The 19,333-nt window shown below is 35.4% G+C and overlaps 1 protein-coding gene across 1 annotated transcript; it reads left to right on the forward strand.

Moving 5' to 3' along the window:
- The first annotated feature begins 986 nt into the window (after positions 1-986).
- Positions 987-19,225, forward strand: LOC135692927 (PX domain-containing protein kinase-like protein). Its single transcript, XM_065211277.2, has 21 exons — positions 987-1,307; positions 2,864-2,914; positions 3,314-3,361; positions 3,740-3,829; positions 4,386-4,482; positions 4,591-4,668; positions 4,995-5,071; positions 5,797-5,874; positions 6,569-6,673; positions 8,081-8,179; positions 8,498-8,534; positions 9,534-9,579; positions 10,043-10,121; positions 10,900-11,017; positions 12,212-12,290; positions 14,079-14,127; positions 14,619-14,693; positions 15,739-15,825; positions 16,310-16,361; positions 17,221-17,446; positions 17,805-19,225. The coding sequence occupies exons 1-20, from the start codon at positions 1,221-1,223 to the stop codon at positions 17,430-17,432; spliced, it is 1,644 nt and encodes a 547-aa protein (XP_065067349.1). The 5' UTR covers positions 987-1,220; the 3' UTR covers positions 17,433-17,446; positions 17,805-19,225.
- Positions 19,226-19,333: the final 108 nt, after the last annotated feature.

The raw sequence follows: 19,333 nt of genomic DNA on the forward strand, positions 1-19,333 counted from the left end.
AGAACAGTTTATTAAAAGCACGACCCTCTGCTGTTGACAGTTAAGAACAACTAAAGAACAAGCAGAGGCTGAGCTATTATAAACAGGCACACCAAAGGGAGGGGGTGGGCTGTAGCCCCTCACCTTTTCGCTGATGTACTATTCTGTGGTATGATGTATGTTGTGGCCTCAAAGATAATAGTGGCAGACATCCATACTGATTTACCAATTTTCTGTTACAGCAAATTTTATTTTATTAGAAAACAATTATAGAAGTAATAATTTCCATTTCATATATAATGAGAAACTCTACTTGATATGATCGAAGGATGTGTAATTTGGTAGAGTCGATTCAAGAATTAATCATATTTTGCTCGCTGAAAAGACTATAGTTTATTCGGTATAAGGGAATCGTAGATATATGCTGAGCGGAAATATTGCGCTATAAACCCTACTGCAAGTTTAATAAAAAGGTTTTTACACAAATACGAGTGATGTTGATAAATAAATATTGTTTCTGCAATTTTTATTAATTTACCATGCCTGAATTAACTTTGTATTGAACCTCTGAAGTTAAAAAGTCAATTGAGCCTTGCACCATTAATCCTGGAAATGGCTCCACGAACGAGCCCCAACCTGGAAGAAAAAATTACCAAGAAGACCCTACTCTCGAATAAGCCTTTGGCCCCCACAAGCCATTTCTTGTGCTTTAATAAGCCCTCTTTGTGGCTTAATCGAGGCTCGAAAACCCCTTTTGTTTGATGCTTGAAGAATAGACCACCGATGGCATTTAACATATAAGAATTTTTGTGCTTTGATTAATGTTGGTTTTATGGTTTGATATTTAAGAAAGGTTTATTGAGTGAAAATTGGACTTGAAAATGCGAGAAAGCGACAAGCCCCCCCCCCCCCCTCATCGAGTTAGTCCTCGACGATATTGCGTAAAAATCATAAAATCTTATCGACGATACACACGAGCACTGATTGAGATGAAGCAATAAATCTGACCAACATTCTTGTGCCAAAATTGTTACAGGCCCATGCTGTATTGATGTATTGGTTCTGAGCGAGGACGGGAAGTTGCTTATGATGTCATCACGGAAGTCTGGGTTTTAGGCCTTGTTTCCCAAGAAGGATGCATCATGTGACTTGATTTGCTCAATAACACAGCATGTGAAATGCATACATCGTGCTGACATGGTCATAGATGTCACAAACATAAAACACTGAAACATTTAGACATGGCAACTGCTTATAAAAGAACTTTGGATGACACAACACCCCAAGCATGCTTCATCGAGGGTTTCTTTGTAAAAGATGGACACACGGTTTGTATGATGTAATTTCCTTCAAGTGTAAAGGGCCTACCTTGATGACCTTCCCTCCATGGCCCCTAAAATGCAAAATCATTTGTAAGTTCTATTTAATCTTCACTTGCACAGCATCCCTAGATATGTGACTTAATATTTAGATGGACGTAAAGGATTATTAAAAAACATTATTAAAATTGCCCCCATTCATTCGTCACTCACAATACAACACGGACGTCCTACCCCACTCTGATGATTAGTAGATTCACATGATCAACGAGATTTTCACCAGATGTTTAATGGTTAAGTGTTTGAATGTATGTATGTTTGTATCAATGCACCGCTAAAATAATTTACAAGTTACCTAAAGATATTAAAACAGATAAACGATTAAGATGTTGGAAAACACTTGGTAAAAACGCCCCCAGTATAGTGGAAATCTGGAAAAGGGGTAGCATTAACAGGTGAAGTTGACCTGGAGGTCCCTTATATAGGAAGGATTCAACATAATGAATAGAAAGATATTTCTCTTGGAAAAGTGATACAATAACTGTCAGTAACAGATGGTTCTAATTGTGCAAAAGTAGGGTTTTCAAATTTTAAGGTAACTTTTTAGGGGGATTTCTGGAATATCTTTGATTCAAACAATGAATGAACAGTTACATAAAGTTCAGTTTTGGTATTCAGGCAGTTAGCAATTTAAAGTATAAAGAATCTGCACTCTGTGATAACAGTATTGAATTATTACACAGAAATTTTGTTTGTGTTTGGAATCTATTCCCTTTTTTCGTGTGTCACAACAAACGTTGCCAAATGACACACAATAAGTTGGACCAAAAATTGTTTGTGCACAGCAGTACCAGGCAGGAAAACATATTAACTTATGCTGCAAACAGCATCAATCCGTCAGCTACAAGCAGGTGTTGCAGGCAACACTATAACAAGTTCACCAGATGCTAAGCAAAACAATCTGACCTATGAAATTTAATTTAGATACATTAGGGTCATCAGAGGCAGAGACTGGAGAAATACAGTCAGCGCCAAATTATTGCTACCGAAAAGTATTAAAATGCCCTGCACTTCCTTCAACCCCTCCTCCTCAACTAGAGTCATATGGACTTTTTCTGATGGCACTGCAATCTTAGCAATTTTGTGAGAACAATTCTTCCAGTATAGTATTAGAGGCATTAATTCAGAGGGCTGGTTCTTTACATCTTAATTTCTTATAAGATTCATCAAGCTTGATTAGGCACTCATGGAGGCAGAGTCCTAGGGAAGCCTTTTTTTATAAGATTCATCAAGCTTGATTAGGCACTCATGGAGGCAGAGTCCTAGAGAAGCATAAAAACAGTCAAATATATTTTGTTTAGCTGTTTGCCTTGATTGCCTGCAATGCATTTACTTACTTGTATGTAATGTTTTTTTGAGGTAGCAGTGGTTGGTTTTTGTTACAAGTCAATCTAAAGCAAAGCTTTTATTTATGCCAATCACCTCCTATTTGCATAAAAGCACAAGTTAGATTGATAATTTCTTATCATGTCTTGTATTTTTTATGAAAACTTTGCTCATTGCAGGAATTTGTTATGAAGGTCGGAAGAGGACCAAATCCAGAAAACAGATGGGAGGTATGCCTACTTCAGTAGTTGTTTGTTAAAGTATTGTTTAAACATAGGACGCTATATGGTTCAATAAGTTGCTTATCAGTTTGAAATTCCCTGTTTTACATCATTGTTAATTTAGAATGTCCTACAGTTGGTTATTTATTTTTGCAGTTTAAGTCAATTTAGCTAAAGAGATGTCTAATTGTTTAGAATCAAGCACTGGAATTTTAAAAATGCGATTTGATTTAACAAATTCCTTGCTAAAAAATTTTCCCACAACTCTTTTTTACCTGGTGAACTCAAACATTACTGTTTCATAGAAATTACAAGGTATTGGTAAGTCACTTAGGAAATTTTTGGTGCTTCTTTTTTGTAGGTACTTTAAATTAATTGCCTTCTAAAAATTTCATTATTCTGTTGCAGGTTCAACACAGATATAATGACTTTGTTACTTTGCATTCAATATTACAGGTAGGCAATCATATGTTACTTGCCAGAACTACATTTGCTTCAAAGTAATGTTAATTTTATTGTATTTTTCACCCAGCCTTATTGATTTAAGCTCTGAATCTGCTGTGTAAAAGTTTAAAATGGCCTTTTACCATGAGTTTGCCAGTGTGGTTTAATTTATTTCTTTTTATTAATATCTTTCTGATAGATTAAACCAAAATAGAATCTTAGAATTCTAAGTTAATGAAGCAAAATACTTTAAGATATTATTGTAATATTCATTTTAGTTGTCAGTAATTCCTATAAACCCCTTAAAAAGTCAGAACTTATGATACGTAACTGCTTTTCAACCTCAATGGCAAATTTTTTAATGTAACAGATGATTTTTTAATTATGAAGGCATCTGGTTTTGATTTACCACTTCCACCAAAAAAAGTTTTTGGCAATATGGACAGTGCATTTATTCAAGAAAGGAGGGCAGGTTTGCAGGTAAAGATACAGGATACAATTCAAAAATATTATTAAGACAAGCATACTTTTCCTCTCCTTACCATCACACAAACCACATTTTTGAAAAAGTAAGGAGGATAATTCTCCTCCAGTCCTCCTCTAGCTCTTCCGCTGCCTGTGTTTTGATCAGTTGCCTTTGTGATAATATTTTAATAGACCAGAAGAGCTTGAAAATCATCATTTTGTTGCACTCATTACCTCTTGAACCATTATACACTGTGTAGAAATCTATGTTGTTCCACTGAACTATCTGTCAAAATATTTTGTTCAGTTTTCCAAAAAGAGTTTATCTTTATTATTTTGAATGCCAAAATTGATAAATGTATGGTCCAAACTGAAGTGAAGATGTAAAAGATCATCAGAAGCCAAAACCACTTTAGTAAAAGCTAAATTTGTTAATTTCTACCCATTTGATAACTATACAACTATCCATATTTAATGAATCCTTTATAACTTCTGTGAAGCTTCAAAATGAATCCAGATTGTTAAGGTCTTAACCTTAAAGCATAACTTTGAAATTTATCTTTTCCATCAGCAATATATGGATGCAATTATGTCTAATAGAGTGTTAGCAAATCATATCTCAGTGAAGAAGTTCCTAGACCCAAGAAATTATTCAGATGAAATCGAAAGTAAGTAAATTTGTATACAATGATTGAATTTTCTCTTTTCTTCAATTAACACATTGTTTATGCCCTCTTCCAAGGCTTACAAGATTAAAATGACTTTTTTAATTCTAGAGGTCAGTCAACAGCAAGCTGCCATGTTTTTCAGGTCAGAGCCAAACTGGGAACTTGCTGAGCCACTGCATGATCTTGGTGGGTTGCTTTCTGTAGCTTATGTGTCAAATGTCTTTTTGTGTTTGAAGTTTTCTTCTCTGCTTATTGCCTATCAAACCCACTAGATCATTTGCCCTGGTTCCAATGCATGTAGCATGTATTTATAGTTTGAAGGATGGTAGATTTTTTATGTGACCTAAGACATTCAGGTTAGGGACAGATCCGAACAATAATCCTAATAATGGCACAGTAAGTTAGAAAAGGGGCTTGCCACCAAGAAATGGTAAATGTTGAAACCATCCTGCTCATTCCCCAGCAAAGCACACCCCTAATGTACACCACTGATTTCATTTTCTTTTTTTAAGGATGGAGGATAAGGAAGCAGTATTTTGTAATGAAATCTAAAGATTCTTCAAAAAACATCAAAAGGATTTTATCATGGGTATGTAGTGAAGCATTTATTTCATAAAACTGTCTTAGTTCAGTTGCTTGTTACATGAAAACCCTTGATTAGCTATGTGTCATTCTAAACAACTTAAATTGATTCTTTGTGTCTTCTAAAAAATTATAGATTAAATTTGTTTTTTGAATTCATTAAGTGATTGAAGATATTAAATGAATTGTAATGGTCATAAAAGTACTCAAGTAAATTTATATCCAGTGATAAAATCTAGAGTTACTTGTGTTGAATATTATTATGTCACTATGGTATATGTTGTTACGTTAGAGTCATTTTAACATAAAGACTAGTAAAAAGCTTGATGCTGTTTCTGTGCGTGAGTATGGCCATGTAAAAATTAAGTTTTTTTACGTACTGGTCAAGGTGCTTCAAATTTAAAAAAAATCAATTATACACTGCAAAAACAGTTGAATAATTCCAGACACTAGATATATTACTGTTTAAGTATCAAGTCTGCATTTTCATATACTTTTTTAAAATGTTTCTAAGAAGTAGATACACGAGAGGAAATGCAAATTTTGTTTGCTGACCGAAACCCCTCAGAGTAGAAATCGTTTTATATTAATGAACTTTTCGATGCCACTTTGAGGTTGTGCAGTGCTAATGGCTTGTGCGTTTTTATATACTAAGAATTGTTAGTGTCATGATAGAGTGTTTGAAGAAAGTAATTTTCAAGACAGCTAATGCTTGTAATTTTCTGTGTTTAGGTAGAGTATGGTCCAGATATGGTGTTAGATTTTGAAACCTCTATCCCTGCTCTTCTTCGACAATTAACAACATTACAGGTACGTGAGCTGGGTAATTGGGACTTATCTGTTTATTAAAGTTTCCCGCAGTGTTTTAGAGCAGTGCTGTCGAAACAAAATTCATGGGAGGGGGCTAACTATTTTATTGTCTTTAAGTCAGTACACTGTTGAAAAGGAAGTATAGTATAGTTTGACAGTTACTGGAGGGCTCCAGGCCCCTCCCCCTTCCGCGTTTCCGACGGCCCTGTAGATCGATTAGCTACCTATGGAAAATCAAGAAATTTATCGGTCTCTTTGGATCTTCCATGAAAATGATAGTTACTAACTGATGTTAAACTTGTAGCCTCTTTGATACCAAGTAAATAAAAAAAAGCTTTACATGCTTCCGGATGTATGACAGAACAATTCTATGTTTAAATATATTTAGTAGCAAAAGATCCTAGAAACACGCTGTTTTACCAATCAGAATTAACTATTTGATTGATTGCATAGTTTATGTAACAGAAAACGGAAGTTCGATGCATGGGCAATTCTCTTGAATATCAGTTATCTTTCTGAACATAGAGAGCCTTGCAAAGAAGAGACAACTTCCAATCAGGTTAGCTCTTGGTAATTGCCCTTGAAATGCAGCTTAGATATTGTAAACTGGAGACTTGGGGGTAATGACAAGCTTATTAGCATCATAATTACCCCTGCTTTTCACAGCTGTGCTTATACTTTGTTATTTTTTCAGCATCCCTTTATATATCCTGTCGAATACGCATCATGCACAAACAAAGGCGCCACAATAGTTAGAAATTTTCATCCAGCTGGGTCGCTGAAGGATCATCTATACAAGGTTTTTGTTATATATTTCAGTAAGCCTACAATCCTTGTCAAAAATAACTGGAACGCCTACCCATTGCAGCATGCAAATAAACAAAGCATGTCTAAAACTACCTTACCAGAATATCACTGCCGCTTCAAAAATTTCGACCGCCTCCCCCCCCCCCCCCCCGTACAATGTTGATTTATTTTCTCAGTACTTTCATAGAGCTTTCAGTGAAGAAATTTTTACCTTCAGGATCAAAAAAACCTAATTGAACGACATTGTAATGGGGGGTAGGGGGGTGGGGATTCTTCAAAAAAAAGCTTCAGCTTTGCGCAAGTGCTCCAACAATTTTGGCAAGGATTGTAGATTGAATATCGGTTTCTAATCAAGACTATAAAGTTTTTACTATTCACTCGAGATTCTATATTCAAGTTGTTGCCCAATGAAGAAAGTTCTTTTCCTTCCACCCATCTTCAAATATTGGGCTTTTTTCATATAAGAGACTAGAATCCAGCATGGCAAAAAAAGCGTAGTGTTATAAAGCCCAAGTCACTGGGGCTAATTGAAGCATCGCTAATATCTCACCCGGTTTTCCAGGCGATTCCAAAAGTTTCAGCCCAAAGATGAATCTGGCCCTCTATTGCTTTTTTGAATTCCTGACAAGATGCCATAGGCCCTTCGATGTTATATATTATTAAAACTTTTATATTGAACTGAAGCGATGAAATAGGAAAAAAAGATGCCAAAAATGACATATCTCTAAATTTGTTTTGAAATTTAAATTTTCAGTTTCGAAAATCAAACGAGGCAAAGGGTAAAATCATATTAATTTTGTCGAAGTTTTCTCAGTTTGAGGCCTAGGGTCCTTGCTCCCTCTTCTGACTGAACTAAGCATGTTATGTTATGTTAAGTATTGTACATAGACGTAGACCAAGCACCTGGACGAGGACTGAATAGGCCCCCTTTCAAGCTTTGGTAATCGAGACCTTGTTAGTCATTTGCAGAAGCATTTATTATGTTTACTCATAAGTAGAAGTTTAGGGATAAGCGTTAATCTTTATTTCAAGTTATTGATGTTTTGTTAGAGTTACATTCAAACGCTTCACCAATACGCGATCCTTTTTAACTTTTGTTTCATCCTTTAAAAATAAGTTGCAAATTGTATGTTTTTATAATAATGGAAATTACTTTTTCACAGTCTGTAATAATGTGATCGATGCTTTATACCAAAGCAGAAGTGTACACGCTTTGGGAGTAAAGAAAACGATGTTTTTAAGTTGCTACCGAGTTGCACGATTAATGCGATTATCAGGCTGTTTCACAGCGTGTTTTTTTATAATATAAATGTTTAGCTTCTTTGCTCAAACTAACGCAAATTATGAAATAATTGCTTCTGTTAAAGAACAATAATGATTGCATCTTTAATGATTTCAGGCAAAACCGTTGACTTCCAATGTAAAGAAATACGGAGGGAAAGTCCGATGTCCTCTAGAGTTCGCTGATGTTAAAAGGTGTGGAAGGCAAATTCTCGAGGTGTGTTAAACACTTGGCTATCTTCCGTATCACGCTTTTCATCTTTACCTTTGAGCAAAGTATTAATATGAGTCTCTTCTGCTTACATTTGTTTTATATAAGAATTGGTTTTCCGTTGGAATCCAAGGCAACCCTTCCATATATACAGGGTTTTTAATTCTTCGTAGCTTTTGTGGTTTTGTCATAATATTATATCATCAGAAATCCTACCCTTGTTAAAATTTATTGATACTGCCTGTTTTAGATTTCTTTCATTTTTCTTAATATAAGCGATTGTAGATTTGTAGAATTTCAGGAACGTTATGTGCTCTCTTTTAGGCACTGAAGTTCCTTCAGGACAAAGGATGGCCATATGGTAATCAACGCTCAATCTTTTATTAACTCATTTTTGTTTTGCTTTCTGTTTAAAAGTTTCTCAAAAAATTTCATTGTTCAAATTTACTTCGAGATTTCTTCAAATGTATAAAGTCAGTTGAAATTGAAGTTTTGTTTAAGCAGCTCTGAAACTTATGAAAATTTGTTTTATTGATCATTATTTTTATCAAGAGTCAGTAGTTCTCTATCAAAAACAGAGCGGTTAGATTGGAAAAAAATTTAATGGACGAATATTGAATCAATTGTCTCTAGAGAACTTTTTAAATATCATGATACTCAGTCTTTCAATCCTGGATTCTTGCGAGGCGAGGCGAGCTTTTCTGTCGTTTTCCGTAACAAAAACATGAGCCATTCGCTTCTAGAAGGCTGCTCTGATCCATGCATTGATGGTATCTCTGAGACACTGTCTTGGTGGTCTTTCGCCCTCCAATTATGACGATGCATTCTAATGATCAAGTGTCTAGTCAAATCCCTGGCTCTACAGGCATAGAAACCGTGCTCCAAGCCATCTCCTTATATAAAATCCTCTTTGAAAGGAATTTAAGACTGGTAAACTGCAACTGTATGCATTTTCAACTTGATCTCTGAATTTAACCAAATCTCCCTCCCGGAATTATCACAAGGCCTTCTGCTAATTGATCAGTTGCTTGTTTATGCTTCTATCCTAAGTCAGGGTCAAAACTTTGCCTGTACCTTATAGTATAAAGAAGCAGCATGGTAATGAGCCTGGGTGGCTAGTTTCTTCCCTATGGTGCCATTTTTCTGTAAATGGACAGGTGTGTCTAAAGTATGGGCTTAACAAAGTTTAAGCACACGACTTCTGTACTTTTGATGGTAAAGGCTCATTTTATAAAACCTTAAGATTTTCCTTCTTTGGCTTATCTTTCAATGTCATTGAAAATCTTTTCATGAACTATAGTAGAGCTCTTTAACTAAGTATTTGCCAAGTCTATAGCTGATAACAAACATTTTCTTGTAGGACACCTGCATGTCGGCAATGTTTTAGTTGATGGGCAGTCTTGCAGGTAAATTTATGGAAAGTTTTAAACGATATCTTTGAATTATACCCAAACACTAACGAGGCCTGTACTTAGACCACGTTACATTATACATGGGGTACAGAAAGTGAAACAATTTCTCTATCTCGGAATCTGAAATACACAATTTAATTGAATATAGTCGTTCTAAGTGATTGAAATGGATTAACGTTCTTCAAGTCTTGTTATTACAATTGGATTTGCACGTGTTAAATCAATTGTTTGAAAATGGTTTCATAGCGGTTTCAGGAAGCTTGTTTGGTTTTAAACCGGTAAAGAATAGTATTTTTTTAACCTAACATATGAAAAGAACATGAAATACTGCCTTATGATATATTGATCCTGAGTTGGTATTCGCCAATGCCATTTGTTTCTACATTTAAAGGCTTAACGTCAAGACAGAGATGAAAAATGTAATTTCTCATGTCAATAACTTTTCTTTTCCTCATAGACTGTTGGATATAGAAAACGGTCTGCTTGGTGTGCCCTCCATCTATCGTTCATATATCTTAAGTATGAGAAAAATTCAGGTGAGATGCGAATGCTCAATTATATATAAGTATTTGTTTGTACTTTTTGTCAGTAATGACTTTTGAAAATTCTATTTTTGTTTTGCTTCTCAATGTGCGAGAGTTTTTGGAGATATCATATTCAAAAAATTCCTCTGACTTGAATTCAGATGGCCAACGCTGTCACCATTACTCATTTGTCGAAACATTGCAAAAAGATTGCTCACTAAGGGTATACTTACTCTCTGTTGGTAATGACTGTTGAAATTCCTTTTTTGCATTGCTACTCAAAAACGCGATCGTATTGGGATAAAGTATTCAACAGTCCCTTTGATTTCATCTCATCGGAATAAGTTGCAACATTTTTTGGAAATTTTAACGTCACATAGTAGCATCAATTTGCATTGAGAGTAGAGATCTTGAGAGTAGAAAAAATTGGTTTTTGAGTAGTTTTCTCGGGGGGGGGGATTCTTTACGTACCTTAATAGGTTTTGAGGTTCGGGGACGTGGCATTATTTAAGCATACCTTTTTTCTGAAAAGTGCGGAACTATGGGGCCAAATTTTGAACAAAAATGCCACGTCCCCGTCCAAAACCAGCACCCCCCCCCCCCCCCCCTCTCCCGAGGAAGTTTTCTATTTTCTGGATTGTCAAAGAATGCTTTCAAGTCGAATAAAACCTTTATTGAGATCCGCTGTTGGGCGTTTCTCTATTAAGTTATCATTAGGAGTTTTTATTGTCTCTGTTCAGAGACCACGTTTTTTAAATATCATCACTGTGTCATTTAATCCTCTCTGTAGGACATGGAAGCTTTAAATGTTTACTGTTTTGGACACCTTCTGTATGAAATAACATTTGCAGAACCACTCAACACAGCTACATTAGACCAGTTTCCCCCGTCCTGCCCACCCCAGATACGTAAGTAAGCTATTGTGATTCTTTTTGGAAAATTTTTAAAATTAAACAGAGAATTTTGCTTTTCTTCATAATACTAGCCTCTTCTCGAAGCCCCTTCTCGAATATACCCTCCTTGCGAATAGGCCCAGGGGTGCCGTGGGGGAGGGGGATCGGGTTCTCAGCTCCCCTCCTTGAATTTCAAAGATTTTATGAGCCACTTCCCTTAAATAAGCGAGCACTTGTTTGGCTCGATGGATTTTGTGTCAGCAACCCTTTATTATGCTAAAGATTTTCCGTGAATGAGCAATTTATCAGTCTTTTAGAGTCGGCGAATAATAGTTTTTTATGATTACATATACACAGCAGAGAATCTTGGCTCATGAATCATGGATTCTTGAAGTTGACTAGAGCGAAGCCCCTCCCCTAACCTTAAAGGACAGCAACCCTGAATTAGCCATTTCTCAAATCAGCCCATTATTTGCAATCGAATTTTGAATACGCCCCTTTGTCGAATTCTGCTCTCAGATTTTAAAAAAAGCCTACAGATTGCAATTTCGTTAGATATTTTTGCATTAATGCACTAAGTTTAAGTTAAATGGTTTTAAATTTAAGAGCTCTTTAACCAAATCATTTTAATTCCTGTGTTTTTTCGTATGTCTCATCTTGTATAGGCTTTTTCGAATTAATGATGTTGAGTTAAATTAGTTTGGCCACGAATTGTCTTCGACTAAGACGACAATTGCCTTGCGCGAAAGTCGAAATTTTGGACAAATGAAAATACAGAGAATCTTTAGGTGTCTGAATAAATTCTCAGAAAAGTATAATATAAGCTACAATTATGGTTACATTATAGTATAATATTACGAGACAATCTGTAACTTATATTGTAATGTGCAGTAGCGTAAAGCTTTTTGTCCTTCCCTAAAGATTGCCAATGAATCGACATTTAGATATTGCATATTATTGCACTCTCAAAGGTAATGGGCGTCACCCAATATCCTTGTCAATACCGCATTCCACTCTGCTGTAGAGTTTAAAGATAGTTAACCACTCAATACGCATTTTCTCAAACGTATTTTTACTTTGCTATTCCAGAATCATTATTCATTCAGTCGAAACCCTTGATAGAAGATCTTTCCTATTATTTATTATTTCTAGAGAAAAGTAAACCTTCTTGCACAGTATGAAGAAAGTTTTGTATTTTCTTTTTTTCAGAACCCGTTCTTCATTCTATCTTGAGCTCATCAGCAGTTAAATCAGGGCTGCCTACGATCGCAGAACTTATTTCAAATCCGTGAGTATAGTAATTTATATGCAAATCACTATTGATATTCACATTTACTACTTAATTCTCTAATTGTGTGCACTTGGTTTGGTTTATAAGGTAATGATCTTCAGCCCTGTCATTGTGTATATGAACATTTCTACATTTCAAGCACAAGTTACTTAAGTTCTGTGTGTGGCTCTTTGCTATGCCAATCTCCATTCCTTTTGTTTATATACTGACTCTATGTTGGCCAATCAAAGTTCAATCAATAAAAGAATAAAACACTTAAAATATATCTGTCAGACGGTTCTTATGACATCATGCATGTTCGAAAAAAGCAGCTTTTTTAACGCATTTCTTCTGTAAAATCCTATCACAACATGGTCATTTTTGCTTGATCTTTAATAAAGAATGTTAAACCTTCAAGATCTGTATGCGATGTTAGATTTCGCCAATTAACTATAGATTAATACCCAAGCTAGTCGACTTCATGCTACATTTTCTAAATGGTACTAACCTGGTTTCATATTTCGAAGTCTTTCAATATTAATAGCATGTTTATTTGGTTCGTGAGCCAAGAGAGCAGTTAATGTATTCGAAAGGAAGGACCAGGAGACTGCTCGATAAGCATAGCTTCTCATTGTCCTAAAACTACCATGCCCCTTGTAGCAGATTTGGTCCCTGACGTTCTGACAACGACACATGCGCTGAGATTTTTCCCCCAAATGCCCATGATAGCATATATGATACCAACCCAAAAAGGGGATGCATCACTAAATTATGAAGTTTTTTTCTCAAATAAATTTATCTCATTCTTATTCAACAAATAATATTGATGGAGATTTTTTTGGTGAGATTTTCACTCCTAGGGCATTACAGGGTTAGAAGGCTAGGTAGCAAAATACAAATACCCATTTATTCAAATCCTTGCAAGCCTGTCAAGACAATCCCTCAACAAAGATAACAAACCTTTCAGAAATGATGGAATAATTCATAAATGTGTTACTTCTTTGATATTTATATATATTAATGTATTTTTTATTGAAAACGTTCATTAGTTTATATAATCGCTGTAAGTTGTAAATTCCATCCGTGAAGAATTTTGTTTAATTAATTTTGTTTATAATTCTCAATTATGCTAACTTTTTTAAATAATTTTTGAAAGCTGACGCACGGCAAATAGAAACCAAAGGTGCCATGCCCAAACTCCGCCTTGTTTATTTGTTTCCGAATGACATTCCAAAGAAGCTTGAGAACATTGTGTGGAGGAAAAAAGAACACTTTTTGAACCCTCTGCTAGTGCACAATGGTGACTGTGCAATGTCTCGACCATTTTGCTTTAAAAAATTGAACCTCGATTCAAGGGAGTTGCTAATATAATTCTTGTATATGCCTTTTGTGTGATGTAGGCAAAAATATCACTTCGTCAGACTATGGACAGTCAGTTACCTGTGTGCTCGTAGTGCTGTCGGAACAAAATTCATATTTGGGAAGGGCTGCCCATTGTATTCCTCCTCATTCAGTTCACTGTTATTAAGAATATATACTACAGTTTGTCAATTATTGAGGGGCTCTAGCCCCCGGGAGCCCCCGGTTTCGACGGTCCTGGTGCTCGTACTTGTTGTACACAGCTTTTTAGACAGTTTAGATTGCTATTGTTTTCTGAAAATTACAACTGTTGCACGTTCGATTTTTTCTCTTGTAGAATCATTCTTAAAAAAGAGCAAACACTATTCACTTGGCACCCCTCCTTGTTCGTTGATTTTTATCGTTCTTGACTAAAAGTTTCATTCTGTTTTTTAATGTAATTCTTAGGCTTTTCTCTGATGTTCCTGTGGTCCTGCAGGAGAAACCTTCACTCAAGGTATGATATTCATTTTACTTTGCATGTACTAATTTTTCTTTAAAATCCTGTCTGTGATGTATGTTGGTATGCTCATTTTGTCTACGTCTGTTCATAAAATATTTAGAGGCATTCCAGTTCATTACTCAACAATTTTTAGTTTATCATTCAGTGTGGAAGTTATTGCAAAATCTTGCTGCAATTTGCTTTAGAAAGCTTGATTTCGATCAGCAAGCGATGTCTCAAAGTTGCCACGTCTCACGGTTTGTGTATTCTTACGTTTAAAAGCCTCTGTGTTTTTCTGGAATGTTTTAAATGTGAAACAAACAAATGTTTAGGCATTCTGAATGGTCTAGTTTTAAGCCATTTGAGCACTCCAGATCTACTAAAATTCGGAATTCTTCTGCCCCTAACTCTGGACCACAGTTCCATTGTTCGCTAGCTGCGCTCATGAAATCTCACAGGTATTATTTTCCAAAACTTGGCAACCAAGTTTACTTTCTTCTTGATAGGTCAGCAAATTGAAAGAATCCTTAGCAGATGCAAGGGACGCTATCGAAAGCAGAATTAAAGATGACCAGAGAAAGGTATTTCATTATTTCTTTCTGACAAATTCTGGCTTCATTGATTTCAATTTTAGGCCTATTGAAACATGGTCATTACCGCAACTCATAACCACAGAAAACGCACCGTCAGAGGTGATTCCCCTCCCTATAGCGTAGAGTCATGTTAATGCTTTCATGACCCACCAAATACTACGTCAGCTTGTTTTTTAGAATGTTTATTTTCTTTTGTATAGAACAGACTTCTTTTTATACATTAGAACCTAGACGCAGTTTTGAATGCATCGCGTATCAAGGAAGTTTCATCGACCGAATTTTGTGTGGTTTTCCTGGTTTCGTAATCTGTGTACATTGCGGAAAGTTTTTAACAGAACATATGTTCGTGCTAGTATGAATACGCAGCATCGGCTTTTGATTTCAGTATTGCTTGTACTGCAATACTTCAGAGTGTATGCTTTACTGTCTATGCAAGAAATCTTGCCATTTCTTAGTAAAATATCCTAAAACAAAAATTAATATTGAAATTAGAATATTTCAGCCAGTTTGAAAAATGTTAATATGAAATTACGAGAAAGTTTTGGTACCTATCGTAGTTTTTTCGGTCGATTTTTACTTTACCCCAAGGGCAATTAGATGATATATCATCGTTAATAATAATCATTATCAATCAATCATTATCAATCAATCATTATCAATCAATCATTATCAATCAATCATTATCAATCAATCATCAATTATCATTATCAAATCATCGATCATCAATCGTCTTCAATCATCATCATCATCATATCATCGATCAAAATAATAACAATAGTAATAATATCATCATCATCACAAGTGTCATAATCAATCATCATCAATCATCATATATCATAAGCATCGTCGTCAATCAACATCGATCATAATAACAACAATAGTAATAACATCGTCATCATAAGTCATCATAATCAATCATCTTTAATCATCAGAACCCATCTTCAATAATTCACCATTCATCTTTATTGATTATTCTGTTACATTTCTTACGTATTGGTTTTTCTCTAATAGCGTTTGTTTTTTATATGTGAAGCTGAGGCAGTTCTTAAGGCTATCAAAGGCAAAGTCAGAAATAATGTCTGAAGAAGAAAAAAAGAAGCGAAAAAAGTCAGTTAAAAAGGTAACAGAATAATTAGGCAAAAGCTGATTAATGGAAGCTTAGTAGTGTATGTTTATTATTGCTTGAGAGGACGTTTATCTTCATGCGAAATGTTGTGGCCATATTTCTCAAAGACATTTGTAGCATAAAGCAGTTGATAATCTGTCAATATTGTGACAAAACGTCACTGCTGTTCGCATTTACTTTAGGTATTATTGAATTTTTAATTTTCCTAAGAAACCTATGCCTGAACGTGCAACAAATCTTTATGAATCTTCAAATTTTTTTCTTGATGTGAAAGTTCACTCCTCAACACTCAAACAAACTTACTGCTCAGGGACAACTTGTTTCTTTCAGAAAAAACTTGTCCCACCCTTGTGTGACTGGTTATAAAAATTTTGTTTGAACCATGCTTTTAGTTGGTATAATTTAATTTACCCTTGCGACTGGTTATAAATAATGTCGTAAGGCTATCTACATTTGTACTTTTCTACTTCTCTCTTAGAAACAACAATCATTTGATGAAACAGCGAAGCCTAGTTCTGCACAAAATTCATGTGTGTATTAAAAAATCTGCTCAAAATCTTACGTCACATTAGTGGCTGATATTACACTCTGGCACCGAAACAAATCTGTTTGTAATAAGGTGTAAAATTTATATACCAAGGACGCCCGAGCAAATTTTGTAATGGAGGGGGGGGGGGCTGTTCGCAAATTTGTTAACTATTATGGTGATTTTCCACATGATTTTCCGCTTCAATGCTACAACCTTAATTTCATGCATCTGTGAAAAGTGGGGACGACAGCCCCCTAGCCCCTCCTCCGGTTCCGGTTTTTATGAGTTAAAGTTGAATCCCGTATCCCGTGTGACTCGAACTTTCACTAATTCCGGCTGATTTTCAACTCCCACTGGATCCTTGCCCCCCAATTTGAAGTCAAATAGCTTTGCTTAAGTCTTGCACTGGAGAAATTGAACATTCGTTAGGTTGGACCATTTTCTTGCAGGTCAGCCTCAACAGGATTCAACTTGAGTTCCTTTTGCTGAAATAACTCGCGGCTTTAAGATGTTTTAGCGCTTTGTTCAAAACTTGTATTTTGAAGATAGTATGGTTTCAAACGTTTTTTCAGTATTGTGCCAAAAAAATTGAATAGTTTGAAACTGAGTCATTAAGATAACTTTGTTTCAATTGCTAGAAATGTAACAATGTAAAATTATCAACGTTACAGGTGTCCTCTAAAAATTTATTTTAGGAATCACAGTTTACAGTGTGCTTCTATTATACATTTGTCAATACTGAAGCAGTTTTAGGAGTTAAAATCTAACCAGGTCTTTAAAACTGGAAGTCCTAGAAACTGTTTTCGTTGACAAAATTTGTCAAATATTTGTTTTTTAAACGGTAGTATTTTCATTTTCAGCGAAACGAAATTCTGTCTCTTCGCCTCCACCTCCTCCCCCGCAGTCTGCCCCCGCGCCACCTCCTCAACCACCAGTCGCTCCTGCACCGTCACAACCAACTGCACCTACGTCATCGAAAGGACGTGGCCAATTGCTTGACTCAATATCAGGATTTAGCAAAGGAAAACTGAAAAAGGCGGAGACAAATGACAGGAGTGCTCCAAAGGTGTGATAATCCAAGCAACGGTGAGATATAGAAAGTAGACATTATTTTCCGTGTGGTCATGGCTTCATTATTCATCCACATTGTGATTGTGATCATCCACATTGCTTTTGGGATAATTTTGTTACCATCTTAGTTTCAAATTGTCAAATGCAGAAAACTTGCGACCATTGATTTTGTTACTTTGACCTAGAGCGAAAATCACTGTACCTATGGATAGGGTTTTGAAACACTGGAATAATTTTCAGTCCTTTCTTCAAAAGAGCTCTACCTTAAGTAACTGCTTTGTGCATTTCCTAACTTTAATGCCTTGATAATTCTTTTTGATTGTTTCTTAATCACTACCAAACAACTCATTTTTCGCATTGCTTCCTGCTTTAGGTTTGAAAATATCAAAAAGTTTTAGAAGCGCGCGTGTGAATTCGCACTGGAAAGTATTCGAAGTTTTGTTGCTGATAGCAGAAAGATCTTGCTCCGTTTGAAATGTTTACCTACTGCACGTAAAGATATGATTATAAGTTACGAGGATGTTTGTCGAATTTTTGGCTAGCTGGACAAGCAGATGATAGCCATTTTGTTTCGTGTCATGTGACATTTTGTTTGGTACCGCAAACAACCATAGGTCCATCCTATGATTTGTATTGGTATTTCTTTTAATTTTACCAGCTATATATCCTTTTTGTAAATGTTAACTGACATTTTCTCGTTCTAAGCATCAAATACAAATAGGACCTTGCTGTGGTATGATTAAAGCTAATAAATCATTGGCAAATGTTCCCATATGGGCTCTAAGAAGTTTCATATACTTACCATGATAGATGTTCTATTGCCCCCCCCCCCCCTTGTATTTCTTCATGTCCCTTAAAAATGAAATTTAGTCAATTGAACGAAAAATATACATGGAGATGAATACCTCAATTTTTTCCTACTCTGGCTGTGGTTTTTAAAGACTTCGACTGCCATCGTGTCCAATCAACATAATATGGTATAAAATAGGCGCCAGCTAAAAAGGGGTTGATTATACAACTTAATATGAGAGGGACTTATTAACCACACTGCCATATTGAATCTCATTTAGAGAACTTAGACAATCGGCAGGCAGGACAATATCCATATTTCTTATGTACTAGTTTGCATAAATCAATAAGGGAAACCCTCTCTCTAATTTATTTTTCATGATCGTTGTTTTTATCCCCGAAGATATAATAACTTAGAAAAAATTGACAAACTGGACAGCCACTTTCAACTAAAGTTTGCTCTAATTTCCAAAATGACTGGCTGTACCATATCAACAGAAAAAACGGCTAGCTTGCTATAAATATGATCAAAATGCAAATCGTTTTGGAGAGGCTCATGGAAATATAATTGCATAGATGATGTATCATGTAAATGGGTAGGGGCGTACATTATATTTCAGTTGTTACGACTTTCCGGTTATTGCTGCTTATATTTGGACACTATGTGTTTTCATTTGTTGTATCCGTTGTGCTGGTAGAGTTATTTTCGAGAACCTTGTTCCAGTAGCTGCGAGGGAATAATTCCATTTATTTTTTCTGGAAGACTTCATTATCCACTTCGTCAAGTGAAAGTAGTGCGACGGATACTGTGTACTTTCAGATCAAGCGTTTTGATTGCAATTCCGTTTCAGCTTAGCCTTCATACAAATAACTTAGATAAACGAATTAAAGATTAGAATATTTGTTAAATCCTAGCGTTAATAGTTGAATTATTGAATCATTCACATATTTAACCATACTTAGTTTTGCCTAAACATATTTTGCCATTTATTCTTTCATCGTGGACACTCTTTAAAAGACTTTCTGCTTTACATGCTTGAAATTTTGTGAATGATTAGAAGTTACGTAGAGAATTTATGGTATGGTCACCTGTCCCCCGTGCTCACGATCATT

The sequence above is a fragment of the Rhopilema esculentum genome, chromosome 3 (genome assembly GCF_057945365.1).
Source record: "Rhopilema esculentum isolate cy_ngs chromosome 3, ASM5794536v1, whole genome shotgun sequence".
NCBI classification, from domain to species: Eukaryota; Metazoa; Cnidaria; class Scyphozoa; order Rhizostomeae; family Rhizostomatidae; genus Rhopilema; species Rhopilema esculentum.